The 16,177-nt window shown below is 41.4% G+C and overlaps 1 protein-coding gene across 1 annotated transcript in view; it reads right to left on the reverse strand.

Annotated features, from left to right (window-relative positions):
- Positions 1 to 5,908: 5,908 nt before the first annotated feature.
- CHST1 (carbohydrate sulfotransferase 1) overlaps positions 5,909 to 16,177 on the reverse strand; it is a 31,949-nt gene continuing 21,680 nt past the window's right edge. The window contains exons 2-3 of the mRNA XM_063438438.1: positions 11,945 to 12,050; positions 5,909 to 7,538 (exon numbers count right to left, since the gene is read on the reverse strand). Of these exons, the coding sequence (XP_063294508.1) occupies positions 6,225 to 7,487 (1,263 nt within the window). The 5' untranslated portion in view covers positions 7,488 to 7,538; positions 11,945 to 12,050 and the 3' untranslated portion in view covers positions 5,909 to 6,224. The remainder of the gene's footprint in view (positions 7,539 to 11,944; positions 12,051 to 16,177) is intronic.

Below are 16,177 nucleotides of genomic sequence, written 5' to 3' on the forward strand. Positions count from 1 at the left end.
ATTGGAATAAAAATTCTCATGTATTCAATTAATTCCTGATTGCTCACCTCTTTAGCATTTGAACCACATGAATGAGTTGAGAGATTGAGAGTTTGGAAATATTTTGTGATTCCAAATCATAGTAAAATTGGATTCTTTTTTTTACATTGTTACAGTATGGAAAACCGGGGAATACAGTTGTGATCATTTGGCCAACGCATAATGAAGGACTCTATACCTCCAGACTTACATTTTTTGTTGTTGTCTTTTTTTAAGTTATTAACACATTTACTTATAATATATATACTTTACAATAACACTATTTCCAAGCAATAGCATCCATGTAGACACACAGCAAGATATCCAGGAAGAAAAAGGACAATCATTCACACGGATAGGGTAGTGCGGGCTAGACAGATTTCGATATGCTCCGTGCAGACAGAAAAGCGATTAGAAAGGGACCTACCAGGGATAGAGAGTGTGGAGTGTAGACACCTGCCATCACAATCTGGAAATGATATTCTGAAAACCATTCTTTATTTTTAAGAGTTAGTGTGTTTCTACTCTCTCTACCGGTTTATAAATGCACCTAATAAATATGTAAACAATCTTTTAATCCCAGACCAAGTTGCGTTGGGTTCACGTTACATCTGATTATAAGCATCAATCACAAACAGCACAGTTTGCTGATCCCACAATTTACACAGGGACCCTCAAATATATAAAATTAGTTCTTTCACTTAAAAATAGCTCAGGACAGCTCTATCATAGCATCAGAGGGTAGCACTCACATGCAGATAGTTACTTTAGTCATAACTAAAAGGCACACACCTCACTTTTTCATGGAGATCTTGCAAGAAGGAGGTCTAGCAGTGGGGACAGGGAATCTTTGTCTTTAGTAATATAGACCTATCTCACCTGCGTATTTTCCAAAGTCAGATATACCATCATCAATAAAAGAAAGGAATGAAAAAAACATCTCTACCACTAATGTCACTGATCTCTGACTCCCACTGCTAGACCACCAGGGACTGCACCAGATCTGTAATATGGTGTAATGTGAATAAGAATGAATATTGGCTATAGCCAGGCTCTCTGAATATAGTTTGTATGCTGGGCCCTGCTCTCATGAAATGCCTGTTTTAGCTACAAAATTGTAGTTGTTGACGTACTTCATTTCTCTAACCCTTCAGGAATCTTGGGTAGAGAAGGATTAGGGAAAGTTTAATTCCATCACCAGGTTCCTATAACTATTTTTAGGCTATCACTAAATTATCGAGCTTGATAAATGGCCATAAGTAATCTGGAAAAAATGATACAGTCTTAGTATCTTCAGAGAAAACCGTATCCTCTTATTATCTGTACAGCTGCATTCTAAGTATTCTAGATGAACTTTTTCCAGCTGCATGTGAGAAATGTGCTGTTTTTTTCCCTCTGTATTTTATGCAAATAAATGAGAAAATAACGTTGCTCTGTTCAGTGTTGTTATCTCTCGAGTGAAGACTCTTTTGTTGTGTGATGAGCTTACCGCGTCTGATGACAGATATGTCTGTCATCTGTCTTCACAGAGCTCAAAATTTAATTTAGAGGTGACCCAAAAGTATAAAAACCTAATTCTTATGTAAAATCGGCGCATGCCTTTATCTACATCTTCAGAGCTATTTATTTTTTGCTTTTTCTTCTGGAAGAGAATTCAACATTTTGATAGAGCCGCACAATGCGAAAGCAGAGTTTGCCTGCTTGGAAACATGAAAGGTGGAAGCATGATGACTCATTTTCACCATTCAGATGTTGTTTTTGAGCTACATTTCCCGCAACGCTCAGCCAACCAACAGACCCTATGAAAATGTGTTTTTCATTAAAACAATAGTGGCATAAAAACGGTAGTTCCCTCGGTCATTGGTTCTCACATTGATGGGGACTAGGTATCAAGCATCATTGAATGCTTTAGTGTCAAAAACTAATAACTAACTTAGAGCACCAAGAATTATTGAAAAGCATTCCCCCACCTAACAAATATATCATCAGTTCACCTGTTACTGCAGTGCTCCTCGACCCTCTCCTCAAGGCACACCTAGCAGTCCAGGATTTAGGGATCACTTTTTTTTCTTTCTTTCTAAACCCCTAAGTCCTGGACTATTAGGTGTGTTTTGAGGAGAGGGCTGAGGAGCGCTGTGTTATTGCATGGAATCTTTGAATGAGAACACGGTTCTTTAAATCTAATCATGCTGTATATTTGTCCAGAATATTCTAATTTTAGCACCTGTGGGTACTACACTGTCACAGTCGTTTTCATTGAGACATATGCACGAATATGTACGAAATATTCTCGAATGGAGGCCAACTCATGGGTCCCAATGAAAGGTTAGGATAATCTTAGTAAATATGTTATAACATGATACCTAGGTTCTATGGAAACTCGTTCTGTCATAGATACTTACTGCAGTACCAAGAAAGCAGATCTTTAAGCATCATGTAAGTACATCTGAATGGAAGATATTTTTCATTACATGCATCATTTTAAGCCACAATCTGTTTCAAATTTTAAAGGATCGTGGTTCATCAAAAGCCAACATTCTACTGAGACTTGTTAGAAAAGAGACATGCAAAATATGTATATGTTCTTATAATTGACATTATATTATGACTATTTACCGTACGTCTGGTGAAATAATACTGGGCAGAGGTTTCGGTAATTATTGCTAAAATTGTCACAATGTTCAGACATACAGAATTGAAGAAGGTAACTTACTATCTCTCTTTGTCTCTCTCTCACTCTACCGCCATTCACTGGCTGCCTCATTAAAAATGAATAAAATTATTATTATGTGATCAAAGTTGTCAGACAAACTACAGTACTTAAAATTGAGAACTTTTTTTTTTACCTGTGAAATTATTTCAGATAATTGGCTGATAAGTTTTGACAGTGGTTAATTTTTACGAAGTAGTGCTTATTCATTATAATAGCTTTTTTGAAGTCTATTAGTTATCTCTCTATTTAACAAAGTGATGTTTTTTAACACACACTCATTTTCTTTGGTTTCTTAAAGGGAAACTCCAGTGCCAGAAAAACGATCCGTTTTTCTGGCACTGGAGGGTCCCTCTCCCTCCCACCCCCCAATCCCCGGTTACTGAAGGGGTGAAAACCCCTTCAGTCACTTACCTGGGACAGCGGCGATGTCCCTCGCCGCTGTCTCCGCCTCGCTCCTCCGCGACGCTCCTCCTTGTGATTACGTCCCGCCCACCGGCCGAGGAGACCTAATGCGCATGCGCGGAAATTCCGCGCATGCGCATTACGTCTCCCCCATAGAAAAGCATTGAAAAATCATTTCAATGCTTTCCTATGGGGTTTTGAGCGACGCTGGAGGTCCTCACACAGCGTGAGGACGTTCAGCGACGCTCTAGCACAGGAAACCTGTGCTAGAAACTAGGAAGTGACCTCTAGTGGCTGTCTAGTAGACAGCCACTAGAGGTGGAGTTAACCCTGCAATGTAATTATTGCAGTTTATGAAAAACTGCAATAATTACACTTTCAGGGTTAAGGGTAGTGGGAGTTGGCACCCAGACCACTCCAATGAGCAGAAGTGGTCTGGGTGCCTGGAGTGTCCCTTTAAGGCAAACAAGTTTTAAATTTGACACATGCTGATTCTGACAGATTACAGCCTGGATTTGAGGTAGGCAGACATATATCGTTAGGTATCTTACTGGTAAGGTGGTTTGCTCAGTCGTTGGACCTGGGTTTCCCAGTTCTAAGACAGTGCTCTGACCAGACGACATATAAAGACCATCCCACCTGGTAGAGTTTTGCTGTTCTTTCGTTTCCCTGATCCACCCCTTAGAATTCCCAGTTCAAATTTTGGACCTCTTGAGCAAAGTGAACATTTGTGACAGCCTTATTTTTACTTTTTTTTATAATGTAAATCAAAAGATGTAAATGACAGGTGCCCGGAGATGGTTTCCCAGTTGTTGTTGGCCTACAGTTCCTAAAATTCTATCCCCAGCTAAGTGTTGACTGAGTATTCAGAAAGAGAGAGAGCCCCAAGAACAACTGGAGAGCCATAGTTGCACCCCTGCGCTCTGGATCCTTCTGTCAAAGGCAAGGAATTAAATATTCATTCATGTTCTTCATTCAAATTATTTTTCCTTTTATGTGCATTTCCTCCTTGAGTGTTTTTGCAAGACGATTGTGTAAAGTCTACATGCAAGGTGATGCAAATATAGACAGGCAAGTAAAGCTGTTCGTTCAACCTTGAAACATGCCTTGCGTATTCTGTAATATGTGTGATAAAATGTCTGATAAGTTGGTCAATCTTTTTCCATCGTACCTAGCAATTCTTTGATTCACAGGCAACACTAATAATTAAAGTTTGGAAACGGCAATTTACATGGTAAACAGCAAGTAATTGTTACATGCTTTAATTAAGCTACAAATTGTTCTAAATAGATAGTGGTTCTCAAGTCTCGTACTTCCAAATGCCAATTTTAGTCAGGTTTATAGCTTCCATGAACCATTTTCCTACCTGTATCATCTATTGGTGGATTTTAAATGAAAATGTCATGATTTTCCCTCCTTTTCAATGGCACACACATTTTATCCGCAACAAACTTGTAACATAGAACATGAGGAATGTCCAGAACATCACTGGTGATATGACTATTGCTCAGACAAGGACATGCTTCAGAAATCATTTTTAGTCCATGACTTACGTGTCTTTCATAAGGAATTGAGCAACCTGCGAAATGCAGAATGAAGTCTAAAACACAATGCCTGTCAAGCTATGAACTCGGGGATAGTCGCAGGCTTTTTTTTGTGCCCAGGGGAACTTTTCAAAAGTGTAACGTTCTTGTGTCAGTGTTCCTGCCTACACAGAAACAAAGCATGTACTTTTGGAGTCCCACCATACACCTGGGTAGCAGCCCCTGTGTTGTCTGGTCATGCGGTGGTTCCCACTTCAGCCCTAGCCCAGATCGAGCCTAAGTATTCCCCTGGTATGTTCTAGACAAAGATCTGATATTCTGACAATTAATCTCTTGGACCTTCCCTGTGCACGTGATCCTGCTACATGTTCTTATTATGTACATGATTATTCGCTATTTTGTGCCTGCACTGACCTACAAAGTAGAGCTGACCATGTTCCATCTATTCCTGCACCCATAAGCTCCTGAAATAAAATTCAAACTTTATCCAACTTTTTTTTTTATTCAGTTCTATATTCCAGTTGTGTGTGCCCCCAGATGATTTTGCTCATTCCCAGAGAGCCTGTGTTACTATGTTTCTTTTCTGGTGTTTCTGTATGTAAGGGCCACAATCCTCGACACTTAACAAAGTGGTGGTTCTTGGGTGTTTTACGATCTGGATATCAACAGACCACAATCTGAGATCCACTTCTGAAAGCCTTTTTATCCACCTTCGTCACTTTAACGCCATTAATAAACTTTCTTACTGATGATTCTATTTTATTTCATGAATGACACACAACTAAGGCCCAGGAATTAGCTCTAAGAAAGATACATTTTAACTTCCACATTTTCTTTACTGAGCCGGTACTGCATCTGGAGATTTAGAACACAATAAGCGGCACCTCATGCACTCGAATGCATCCCTCTTTATGAACATTTATAAATAAAACAACATGATTTGAAAAAATTGTGCAATTTTCCCCCTTCACCCAACATCCAACTGAAAACGTGGACATTTTAACATAAGCAAATGCTCTAAACAATAAGAATGTTCTGCCTTGTGTTTTGGTTTCTGTAAACATTTAACACCAACCGACAACCTCCGGCATCCCACAAGCAACAATGTAGATGGGAGGTCTCTAAATTAGAAATTATTCTGTCTTCCCCCTTTTGCATATGAATCACTATGTCTGGGTTTCAACACTTGATGAGAAAATCTGTAATTAAAAATCCATATGGACCATCACAATGTAATGAAACTATCACCACTCCCATTTTATTTTATGATGGTTACATTTTGAGTAGAGCTTGCAATGCGCTCAATCTGGCAAAGTTTATATCTATCAAAAGGGCTTCAAGTTTCCATATTAGAGGTATGCCATTAACCTTTCTTAATTAATAAATGTGCTTTATCACCAGACCTACTGTTTTTAGTGCAACTTGTTTTTCCTGGAGGAATAAGAACAAGGGTTTATCAAAAATATATCGTTTGCTCTTTTTCTTACTTTCCTCTATTTTTTGCTGATTTCACACCCTCACTGTACACTGTGGTTGCCGATTTAACATTACAGAAAAGGTGCAAAACCTTTGTCCTCTATCAGGCTGTAGGAAAGGTTTCTCAGTTCTTGTGAAGACCCAACAGTCTTGTAGCCTAGCTGGGTTAGTACTTGTCGACAGGCATTTTGCGTAAATTCTACAATGTCATAAGACAAAGTTAGTCGCCAGCTTTCAGCTGTGGCTGCAGAGTTTCTTAATGTGCCATACTTATGTTTGACTGATGATTCGTCTGCTTGGGTGTTATTCTGAATCCATCTCTCCACGTTCGAATCTGGTGGAACACCCACAAAGTCATAGATCTCCTCCATCTTCTTCATAGGGTTTCTAGCCAGATCCTCATATCGGAGGAGCATATACCTACCCTTTAACCAGAGGGGGCGACTAAACCCAGTAGAGATGGAGTTTAAAAAGTCTTCACAGACTGTGGTCAACTGGGTTGCGTCTAGATTGAAAGGCCTTCGGCCGGTTGCTCTCCATATCCTCCATAGCCTATAGGTGTCCCGGAAAGTCTCACTCCGGGAGGCCAAGATGCCTCTGGGGTCCCTCACCAACTGTATCACCTTCAAATTTAGCCTTGGATCTTCCACTAAAGCTCGAAGGTCATTGACTTCAGGCACACGGACAATTTTAATAGCCACATGTCCATGGTCCTTGCAAGACTCCATTGCTAAGGTCATGTTTAAGCTCCCACATTTCTTAACACAGTCACCTTCTTCGAGATAAATGTCAGAGGATCCTAAAGCATCACAAACTGGAAGAGAGCAAAGTGCTTTGCTTGCACCCCGCCTGAACAGTCTATCAGTAGTGTGGTTAATTGGCTGTGGCTTGATGTAGTTCTCCATAAAATAGAGATCACAGTCATAAAGGCTCCTCAACAGGTCCCTACTTGCGCCCAACATGACTCTCCGATCAGCAGGACTTTTATTCTGTGTCATTTTAGGAAGCAATGTATACTGGACATGGTAAAGTGGCTCAAACAAATAGAAGACATCAGAGTGTTGATTAAAAAGTTGACCCACAAAAGATGATCCACTGCGGGTTGTTGCCAAGATGAGAATATGTGTCTTTCTAGAAAAGTTCGAGTTTAACGACTGGCTGTCCTCACAAAGCCGGTCAGGAGAATCTGTAGGATCTTGGCCAGGGCTGCAGTTGGCAGGATTGGGGATTGGGCACATTTGAAAGGATTTGGTGGTAAAGGTGCGAATGGCTGTGTACTGGATAGCAATAGAGGCCAGCGCTAGTAAGAAGACAGCCTTCCAAGAACATTGCATGGCTGGAAACCGTCATTGAGACTTCTCCCTGGATTCTGTTGCCAAGTATACCTACAGGTACGAGAAAAGAAAGACATGAGACATCAAGATGTAGTACTCTATCCTGCTGTAAGATATATACACTGAATAGGAGCATTAAAGTTTATAATACAGTAACTCTCCACATCGTTATTCAACCAATCATCTCTGTGGCATGTCTGAGCCTGGAAACTGTAAGCCCTCTGTTCCGTCCAGGTTCCTAGCATTAGTTTTACTTTCTAAATGAATGGTTTTCCTTTATTGCAGCTCTCAAACTCTATTCAATAGGATATGACCCTGGAATGAAAATAATAAACATTTCCTTCTTCTCAGTAACCTTATTTTGTGTTTCAGTACATAGCAAAATACACTGTTCCAACACTGCAGTAGTACCTACATATCTGCCTGGGTCTTGCTCGGAAGGGTCTCTTTTGGCATTATTCAGCAATCCCATTGAACATAATAGGAGGATTAAAACTGGCTAAATAACTTTCATCTAATTCCTCATCTGGGTTCAAATTCACTACAGCAGCTAGACATCTTGGAAATATGCAGAAAACACAATAAACTTAAAGGAACATTATAGAGTCAGGAACGCAAACATATATTTCTGACACTATAGTAGTAAAATAACTTTTTAGGTCCCCGGCCCCCTCTTTGTACTTTAAAAAGGTAATGTTATTCACGTTTTTCCAGCATCTCGCTGGTCTCGCCGCAACTGGCTCTGCCTCTGTGGCAGAGATCATCAAATTTGACTATCTCAGCCAATCCAATGTATTATAATAGGGAAATATTGTGAGGCCATTGTGCATGTGCAGCAAAATTCTGGCTGCGCCAATCAGAATCTCCTCATAGAGATGCACTGAACCAATGCATCTCTATGGGGAACGTTCGGCATCTGCATACAGAGCGTGGAGACGCTGAATGTAGGTGCTGCTGCACATTGTGCAGCACTGACCCAGGAAGCACCTTTAGTGGCCGTCTGAGCGACAGCCACTAGAGGTGTTACTAGGCAGCAATGTAAACACTGCCTTTTCATTGTTTACATAAAAAAAATCTGCAGGGACAGGCTATAGACACAAGAACAACTGCGTTAAGCTGTAGTTGTTATGGTGACTACATTGTCCCTTTAAAGACTAGTATCTTTGTTTAGTTTTTAATATTTCAATTATTTAACTACATAATGCATTTTAAAACTGGGAGTAATTTAAAGCCTGTTTTGTACATTTATTTCGGTAGCTAGTACTGAAGGCTTAGTTAATATGCTACAATATATTCAAGAGATGTTCATATGATTGCAATGATTTATTGAGCTCTGCACAGGCTGTGATGGTCTAATGTTCAAGAGTAAAAATAGGTATTATCCTTTATATAACTAAGACAAAGAGTAAACATTTGAAAGCTGGTCTATAATAAGACATTACATCGATATATTAAAACACCAGTTTTATTTATAAGTAGTGAAAATGACTTGTCAACACCTGGGACCTGAGAGGTGCATGACAGAGTGTTAATGAGGTTACAAAAATCAATGTAAATGTAAAATCTCAGTGTTAGCTAAGAAGCTGTGGATATACTACACTTAGGGAGCGAGATCTGGGATTACAGACTATCCTCTCTGACAATCAGGGCGTTTATAGTTATTTTGGGGGGATGGGGGTTAAACGCCAAATTTTGGCAGGAAAAAAAAAGTCAACACAATCACCAATTAATACATTTAAGAGTCACTTTTTATCCCATTAAAAAGGTGGAATTGATGCCAAAAACATTCAGTCTCACCTTTTCACGATTGTTAAAATACACAATTAACCCGATACATGGGTGCCTTATCCCTGAAACACCTCAACAAACTCTCAAAATACCCACAAACATGCTTAAACAGGAGGCATATTATACATTTGGAAACTTACATCAAGGAAACTGAAAATAAAATATAAATGTGTACGGAATATACACTAAAAATGTAAAGTGTAAATGACTGCAACTTAATGTGCAACGTCAACTCTTGTAATTATGTCTCTTTAGTCTTTACTCCTGGTTTCTCTCACTGTCCTTAGTAGCTAGGCCACGCTACATGGAGGTGAGGGGGGCTGGGGAAGAGACACATGAAGGGGGGAAGGAGACACTTGGAGGGGCTGGGGGGAGGAAAGGAGATGCATGGAGAGGTAGGGGGAGGAAAGGAGACACATGGAGGGGCTGGGGGGAGGAAAGGAGATGCATGGAGAGGTAGGGGGAGGAAAGGAGACACATGGAGGGGGTGGGGGGAAGAAAGGAGATGCATGGAGAGGTAGGGGGAGGAAAGGAGACACATGGAGGGGCTGGGGGGAAGAAAACACATGGCGGGGTTGGAGGAGTGGTAAGGAGACACATTGAGGGGCTGGAGGGAAAAGGAAACACATGAAGGGTTTGGGGGAAGGAGACACATGGAGAGGCTGAGGGAGGAAAGGAGATGGGGGAAAGAAGACACATGGGGAGAAGAAGATACATGGAGGGGCTGGGGGGGAAGGAAAGGAGACATATGGAGGGTGGTTTCTTGTTACGTCTCTGCTCATAGAGAATCATTAAAACCAACGTTTCTCCATGAGAAGCATTGCTTCCACTTTGTGCTGGGACATACAGTGAGGGAAAAAAAGTATTTGATTCCCTGCTGATTTTGAACTTTGTCCACTGACAAAGAAATTATCAGTCTATAATTTTAATGGTAGGTGTAATTTAACAGTGAAAGACAGAATAACCAAAAACAAAAAATCCAGAAAAACACATGTCGACAAAGTTATAAATTGATTTGCATGTGAATGAGTGAAATAAGTATTTGATCCCCTATCAATCAGCAAGATTTCTAGCTCCCAGGTATTTGACCCCTTCGACTTAGTACTTGGTGGCAAAACCCTTGTTGGCAATCACAGAGGTCAGGTGTTTCTTGTAGTTGACCACCAGGTTTGCACACATCTCAGGAGGGATTTTGTCCCACTCCTCTTCACAGATCCTCTTCAAATCATTAAGGTTTCAAGGCTGACATTTGGCAATTTGAACCTTCAGCTCCCTCCACAGATTTTCTATGGGATTAAGGTCGGCAGACTGGCTAGGCCACTGCAGGACATTAATGTGCTTCTTCTTGAGCCACTCCTTTGTTGCTGTGGTTGTGTGTTTTGGGTCATTGTCATGCTGGAATACCCATCCACAACCCATTTTCAATGCCCTGGCTGAGGGAAGGAGGTTCTCACCCAAGACATGGCCCGGTCCATCGTCCCTTTGATGCAGTGCAGTTGTCCTGTCCTCTTAGCAGAAAAACACCCCCAAAGCATTATGTTTCCACCTCCATGTTTGACACTGCAAATTGAGCTTTTGGGGTCATAGGCAGCACTCTTCCTCCTCCATACACGGTGAGTTGAGTTGATGCCAAAGAGCTCAATTTTGGTCTCATCTAACCACAACACTTTCACCCCGTTCTCCTCTGAATCATTCAGATGTTCAGTGGCAAACTTCAGACGAGCCTGTACATGTGCTTTCTTGAGCACGCAAGCCTTGCGGGAGCTGCAGGATTTCAGTCCTTCATGGCGTAGTGTGTTACCATTTGTTTTCTTGTTGATTATGGTCCCAGCTGCCTTGAAATCATTAACAAGATCCTCCCGTCCCATGTAGTTCTGCGACGATTCCTCACCATTCTCACGATCGCTGAAATAATCGCACCAACTGTTGTCACCTTCTCGCCAAGCTGCTTGGCGATGGTCTTGTAGCCCATTACAGCCTTGTGTAGGCCTACAATCTTGTCCCTGACATCCTTGGACAGCTCTTTGGTCTTTGCCATGGTGGAGAGTGCTTCTAATCTCAGCTCGTTACCTGGGTAAAAGACACCTGGGAGCCTAAATGGCAGAAAATTGAGCAGTGAGATTGCAGGAGCATGATCTATACACCAAAACTGCTTAATTAAGCTAAAGGTGTTTGGTATCTATAGTGTCACTTGAAGCGCTGGAGTGTGGTGACCAATTCTACAGCCTAGGAACACAAAAAGGTAACTTCCAATATGGACTAATAGTGTCATCTACATGGTCACCAGCTCACTCTAGCCGGACCATAAGCTCTCAACGGGCATATAATATGATTTGACTTCACCCAACATATAACATTCAACGTTCTCACATAGAATTTAAGGATATTTACACCACCGGGAGCCAGAAGCACTTCTACTGAGCTAGGCCAACCAGGCAGAGCTGACACACTGGCTGAGAGTAGTGAGCTGCAACTACTGGCAGCTGAGGAGGCAGACAATGGCGTTCAGAGATACCCCAGGTAAGTTGTCAAACCATTTGCAAAGGTTTGACTAGTTACCCTGGGAGTGTGCCAAGTTACGTCTGGCACCATAACCACTACAGCGAACTGTATATTCACACAAAATATTATCTCAGACATTTCTAGGAATTCAAAGTAAAATGACTTACTATAAGCTGAGAGCTTGAGGGGGTCTTCTTCCAATCAGAAAGCCCTGGTTACAATCAGGAGGGCAATCCTTGGTTCATACGGACATCTTTCCCCACCATGTCACCTCTACCAAAATAAATTAAGGTTATTTTATTGCATCCTGAAAAAAACTGGTTGTAAAGATAAAATTCAACTCACAATACTCACAGCCAAACTAGACAAATTTGTTCTGGGTTTACCCATCTCTAGTAACATAGTTAACATAGTCAATTGAAACAACGCAACCTTCGGGTATCCAAATGTATTAATCCTGAAGCTTTTCTCCATGTTTTTTTTTTTTTTCCATTTTAAGGTAAATAGTAAGAGCTGCCTTTTGACTTTTTATCTGGATTAGCATAATTAGATGCTGCAGTGGTTATGGTGTTTGGAGTGTTCATTTAAAGCATTGACAGCATTTAACTAAACAATTTGTGTCAGAGCTGGACAAGAGCTAAACTCAACTTCCCAAATTGAACCTGGGGCCTGCAGTCCAAACTCTGAGGAGTCCCAATATACTCAATCATTTAGATAATGCATAACTGCCAAGTGTCCCTGTATAGAAGGGACAGTCCCTATTTGAGGCTCAAACCCCTCAGTGTCCGCCCATTCTATCCTAATGACCCTCTTTTCTAGGAGCTCCGTATTGTTGGTGTGTCTAAGTGTAAAACAGAGCTCCACAGCAATAATACTCACATTAATGTGTCTGCGTGTATAACAGAGCTCCACAGCACTAATACTCCCAGTAATGTGTCTGAGTGTATAACAGAGCTACACCGTAATAATACTCCCAGTAATGTGTCTGAGTGTATGACAGAGCTACACAGTAATAATACTCCCAGTAATGTGTCTGAGTGTATAACAGAGCTCCACAGCAATAATACCCCCAGTAATGTGTCTGAGTCTATAACAGAGCTCCACAGCTATAACACTCCCAGTAATGTGTCTGAGTGTATAACAGAGCTCTACAGCAATAATACTCCCAGTAATGTGTCTGAGTGTATAACAGAGCTCCACAGCACTAATACTCCCAGTAATGTGTCTGAGTGTATAACAGAGCTCCACAGCAATAATACTCACATTAATGTGTCTGCGTGTATAACAGAGCTCCACAGCACTAATACTCCCAGTAATGTGTCTGAGTGTATAACAGAGCTACACAGTAATAATACCCCCAGTAATGTGTCTGAGTGTATAACAGAGCTCCACAGCTATAACACTCCCAGTAATGTGTCTGAGTGTATAACAGAGCTCTACAGCAATAATACTCCCAGTAATGTGTCCGAGTGTATAACGGAGCTCCACAGCAATAATACTCCCAGTAATGTGTCTGAGTGTATAACAGAGCTCCACAGCTATAACACTCCCAGTAATGTGTCTGAGTGTATAACAGAGCTCTACAGCAATAATACTCCCAGTAATGTGTCTGAGTGTATAACGGAGCTCCACAGTAATAATACTCCCAGTAATGTGTCTGAGTGTATAACAGAGCTCCACAGCAATAATACCCCCAGTAATGTGTCTGAGTGTATAACAGAGCTCTACAGCAATAATACTCCCAGTAATGTGTCTGAGTGTATAACGGAGCTCCACAGCAATAATACTCCCAGTAATGTGTCTGAGTGTATAACAGAGCTCCACAGCTATAACACTCCCAGTAATGTGTCTGAGTGTATAACAGAGCTCTACAGCAATAATACTCCCAGTAATGTGTCTGAGTGTATAACGGAGCTACACAGTAATAATACTCCCAGTAATGTGTCCGAGTGTATAACGGAGCTCCACAGCAATAATACTCCCAGTAATGTGTCTGAGTGTATAACAGAGCTCCACAGCTATAACACTCCCAGTAATGTGTCTGAGTGTATAACAGAGCTCTACAGCAATAATACTCCCAGTAATGTGTCTGAGTGTATAACGGAGCTCCACAGCAATAATACTCCCAGTAATGTGTCTGAGTGTATAACAGAGCTCCACAGCTATAACACTCCCAGTAATGTGTCTGAGTGTATAACAGAGCTCTACAGCAATAATACTCCCAGTAATGTGTCTGAGTGTATAACGGAGCTACACAGTAATAATACTCCCAGTAATGTGTATGAGTGTATAACAGAGCTGCACAGCAATAATACTCCCAGTAATGTGTCTGAGTGTATAACAGAGCTACACAGCAATAATACTCCCAGTAATGTGTCCGAGTGTATAACAGAGCTCCACAGCAGTAATACTCCCAGTAATGTGTCTGAGTGTATAACAGAGCTCCACATCAATAACACTCCCAGTAATGTGTCTGAGTGTATAACAGAACTCCGCAGCAATAATACTCCCAGTAATGTGTCTGAGTGTATAACAGAGCTCCACAGCAATAATACTCCCAGTAATGTGTCTGAGTGTATAACATCGCCCCACATCAATAATACTCCCAGTAATGTGTCTGAGTGTATAACAGAGCTCCACAGCAATAATACTCCCAGTAATGTGTCTGAGTGTATAACAGAGCTCCACATCAATAACACTCCCAGTAATGTGTCTGAGTGTATAACAGAGCGCCACAGCAATAATACTCCCAGTAATGTGTCTGAGTGTATAACAGAGCTACACAGCAATAATACTCCCAGTAATGTGTCCGAGTGTATAACAGAGCTCCACAGCTATAACACTCCCAGTAATGTGTCTGAGTGTATCACAGAGCTCTACAGCAATAATACTCCCAGTAATGTTACATAGTTACATAGTTAGATAGCTGAAAAGAGACTTGCGTCCATCAAGTTCAGCCTTCCTCACACCTGTTTTTTGCTGTTGATCCAAAAGAGAAAAAAAAAAAAAACCCAGTGTGGCAAACCTAGCCACTTCTGAACTATATTCATTGCAGGTTGTCCGTAGGCTGAATGTATAACGTGTCCCGTTGACTGTATGTGTATTGTACTGTGACCGTTCGCATGCTGGCAGCCGTATGCCGCCAGCATACAAAGCATTCGTACGACGAAACACGGCTATCCTGGCCATTCGTCGTACGAATGTGGACTCCCCAGGTAGACCACACATTCACAGGTCGTGTGGCACCAATTAACCGATTGCAACATTGTTGCAATCGGTAATTAAGGGCTCTCCTAGGTGGCCGTCGATCCACTACCGACCATGCGGCGGTCGGCCATCTTGGATCCTTTGTCTCTGCAGCGGTGTTCGGTCGTCGAGAGCCTGGAACTGAAAACGGCTACTCAGTGATCCGAACACCGCTGGACTTCCAGAGCGTTCGGGAGTACCGCGTTCGGTACATTATGTGTCCCGTACTTATTCGGTACTTTTAAACTCACCTTGATGTTTAAATGTATTATGTGCGGCGTTCGGTCAATTCAGCTGGGATCGGAGCGGTATTCTCACAAAGTGTGCGCCCCGACCCCAGCTATCTACCGAACGTTCGGTTATTCTAAAGTACCGAATATTACGGGAATTATGTATTTTAATGTCAATTGTCGGTTTTGCTGCACGAGGGGATAATCCACTTAATCGTCCATTTTAGTGGGAGTAACCTTCTCGTGCAGCGATGCCTGTTGGGAAAGTCACAATGCATGTTGGGAGAAATCCCCTGGAATATCTGTATGGAAACCCCTTGCACGGGGAACTGCATAAATACGCTGCTTGTGAATAAACCGAGTTAGTTGACTCCCAAACTTTGTTTCGTCCGGTTATTGGGAGGATTGGGGATATTGCCTTGCTTTCTACTCTGACTGTGGATTTCCTGAAGATACCAACGGATATCGTGGACTAATATACTGCATTCCGTTACACCCAGTTTGAAGCACAATTTTGCAACAAGCTAGGACAAAAAATTCCTTATTGACCCCAGAATGGCAGTCAGATTTATCCTTGAATCAAGCAGTTATTACCCTACATTGAAAGATTATATCCTTGAATATTCTGTCTTTGCAAGTATGCATCTAGTAGCTGTTTGAACATCTGTATGGACTCTGATAAAACCACTTCTTCAGGCAGAGAATTCCACATCCTGATTGTTCTTACAGTAAAAAAACCTTTCCTTTGCCTTAGACGAAATCTTCTTTCTTCCAGTCTAAACGCATGGCCTCGTGTCCTATGTAAAGTCCGGTTTGTGAATAGATTTCCACACAATGGTTTGTATTGGCCCCGAATATATTTGTATAATGTTATCATATCCCCTCTCAGGCGACGTTTTTCTAAACTAAATAGGTTTAAATTTG

Source organism: Pelobates fuscus, chromosome 12, assembly GCF_036172605.1.
Source record: "Pelobates fuscus isolate aPelFus1 chromosome 12, aPelFus1.pri, whole genome shotgun sequence".
Taxonomy (NCBI): Eukaryota; Metazoa; Chordata; class Amphibia; order Anura; family Pelobatidae; genus Pelobates; species Pelobates fuscus.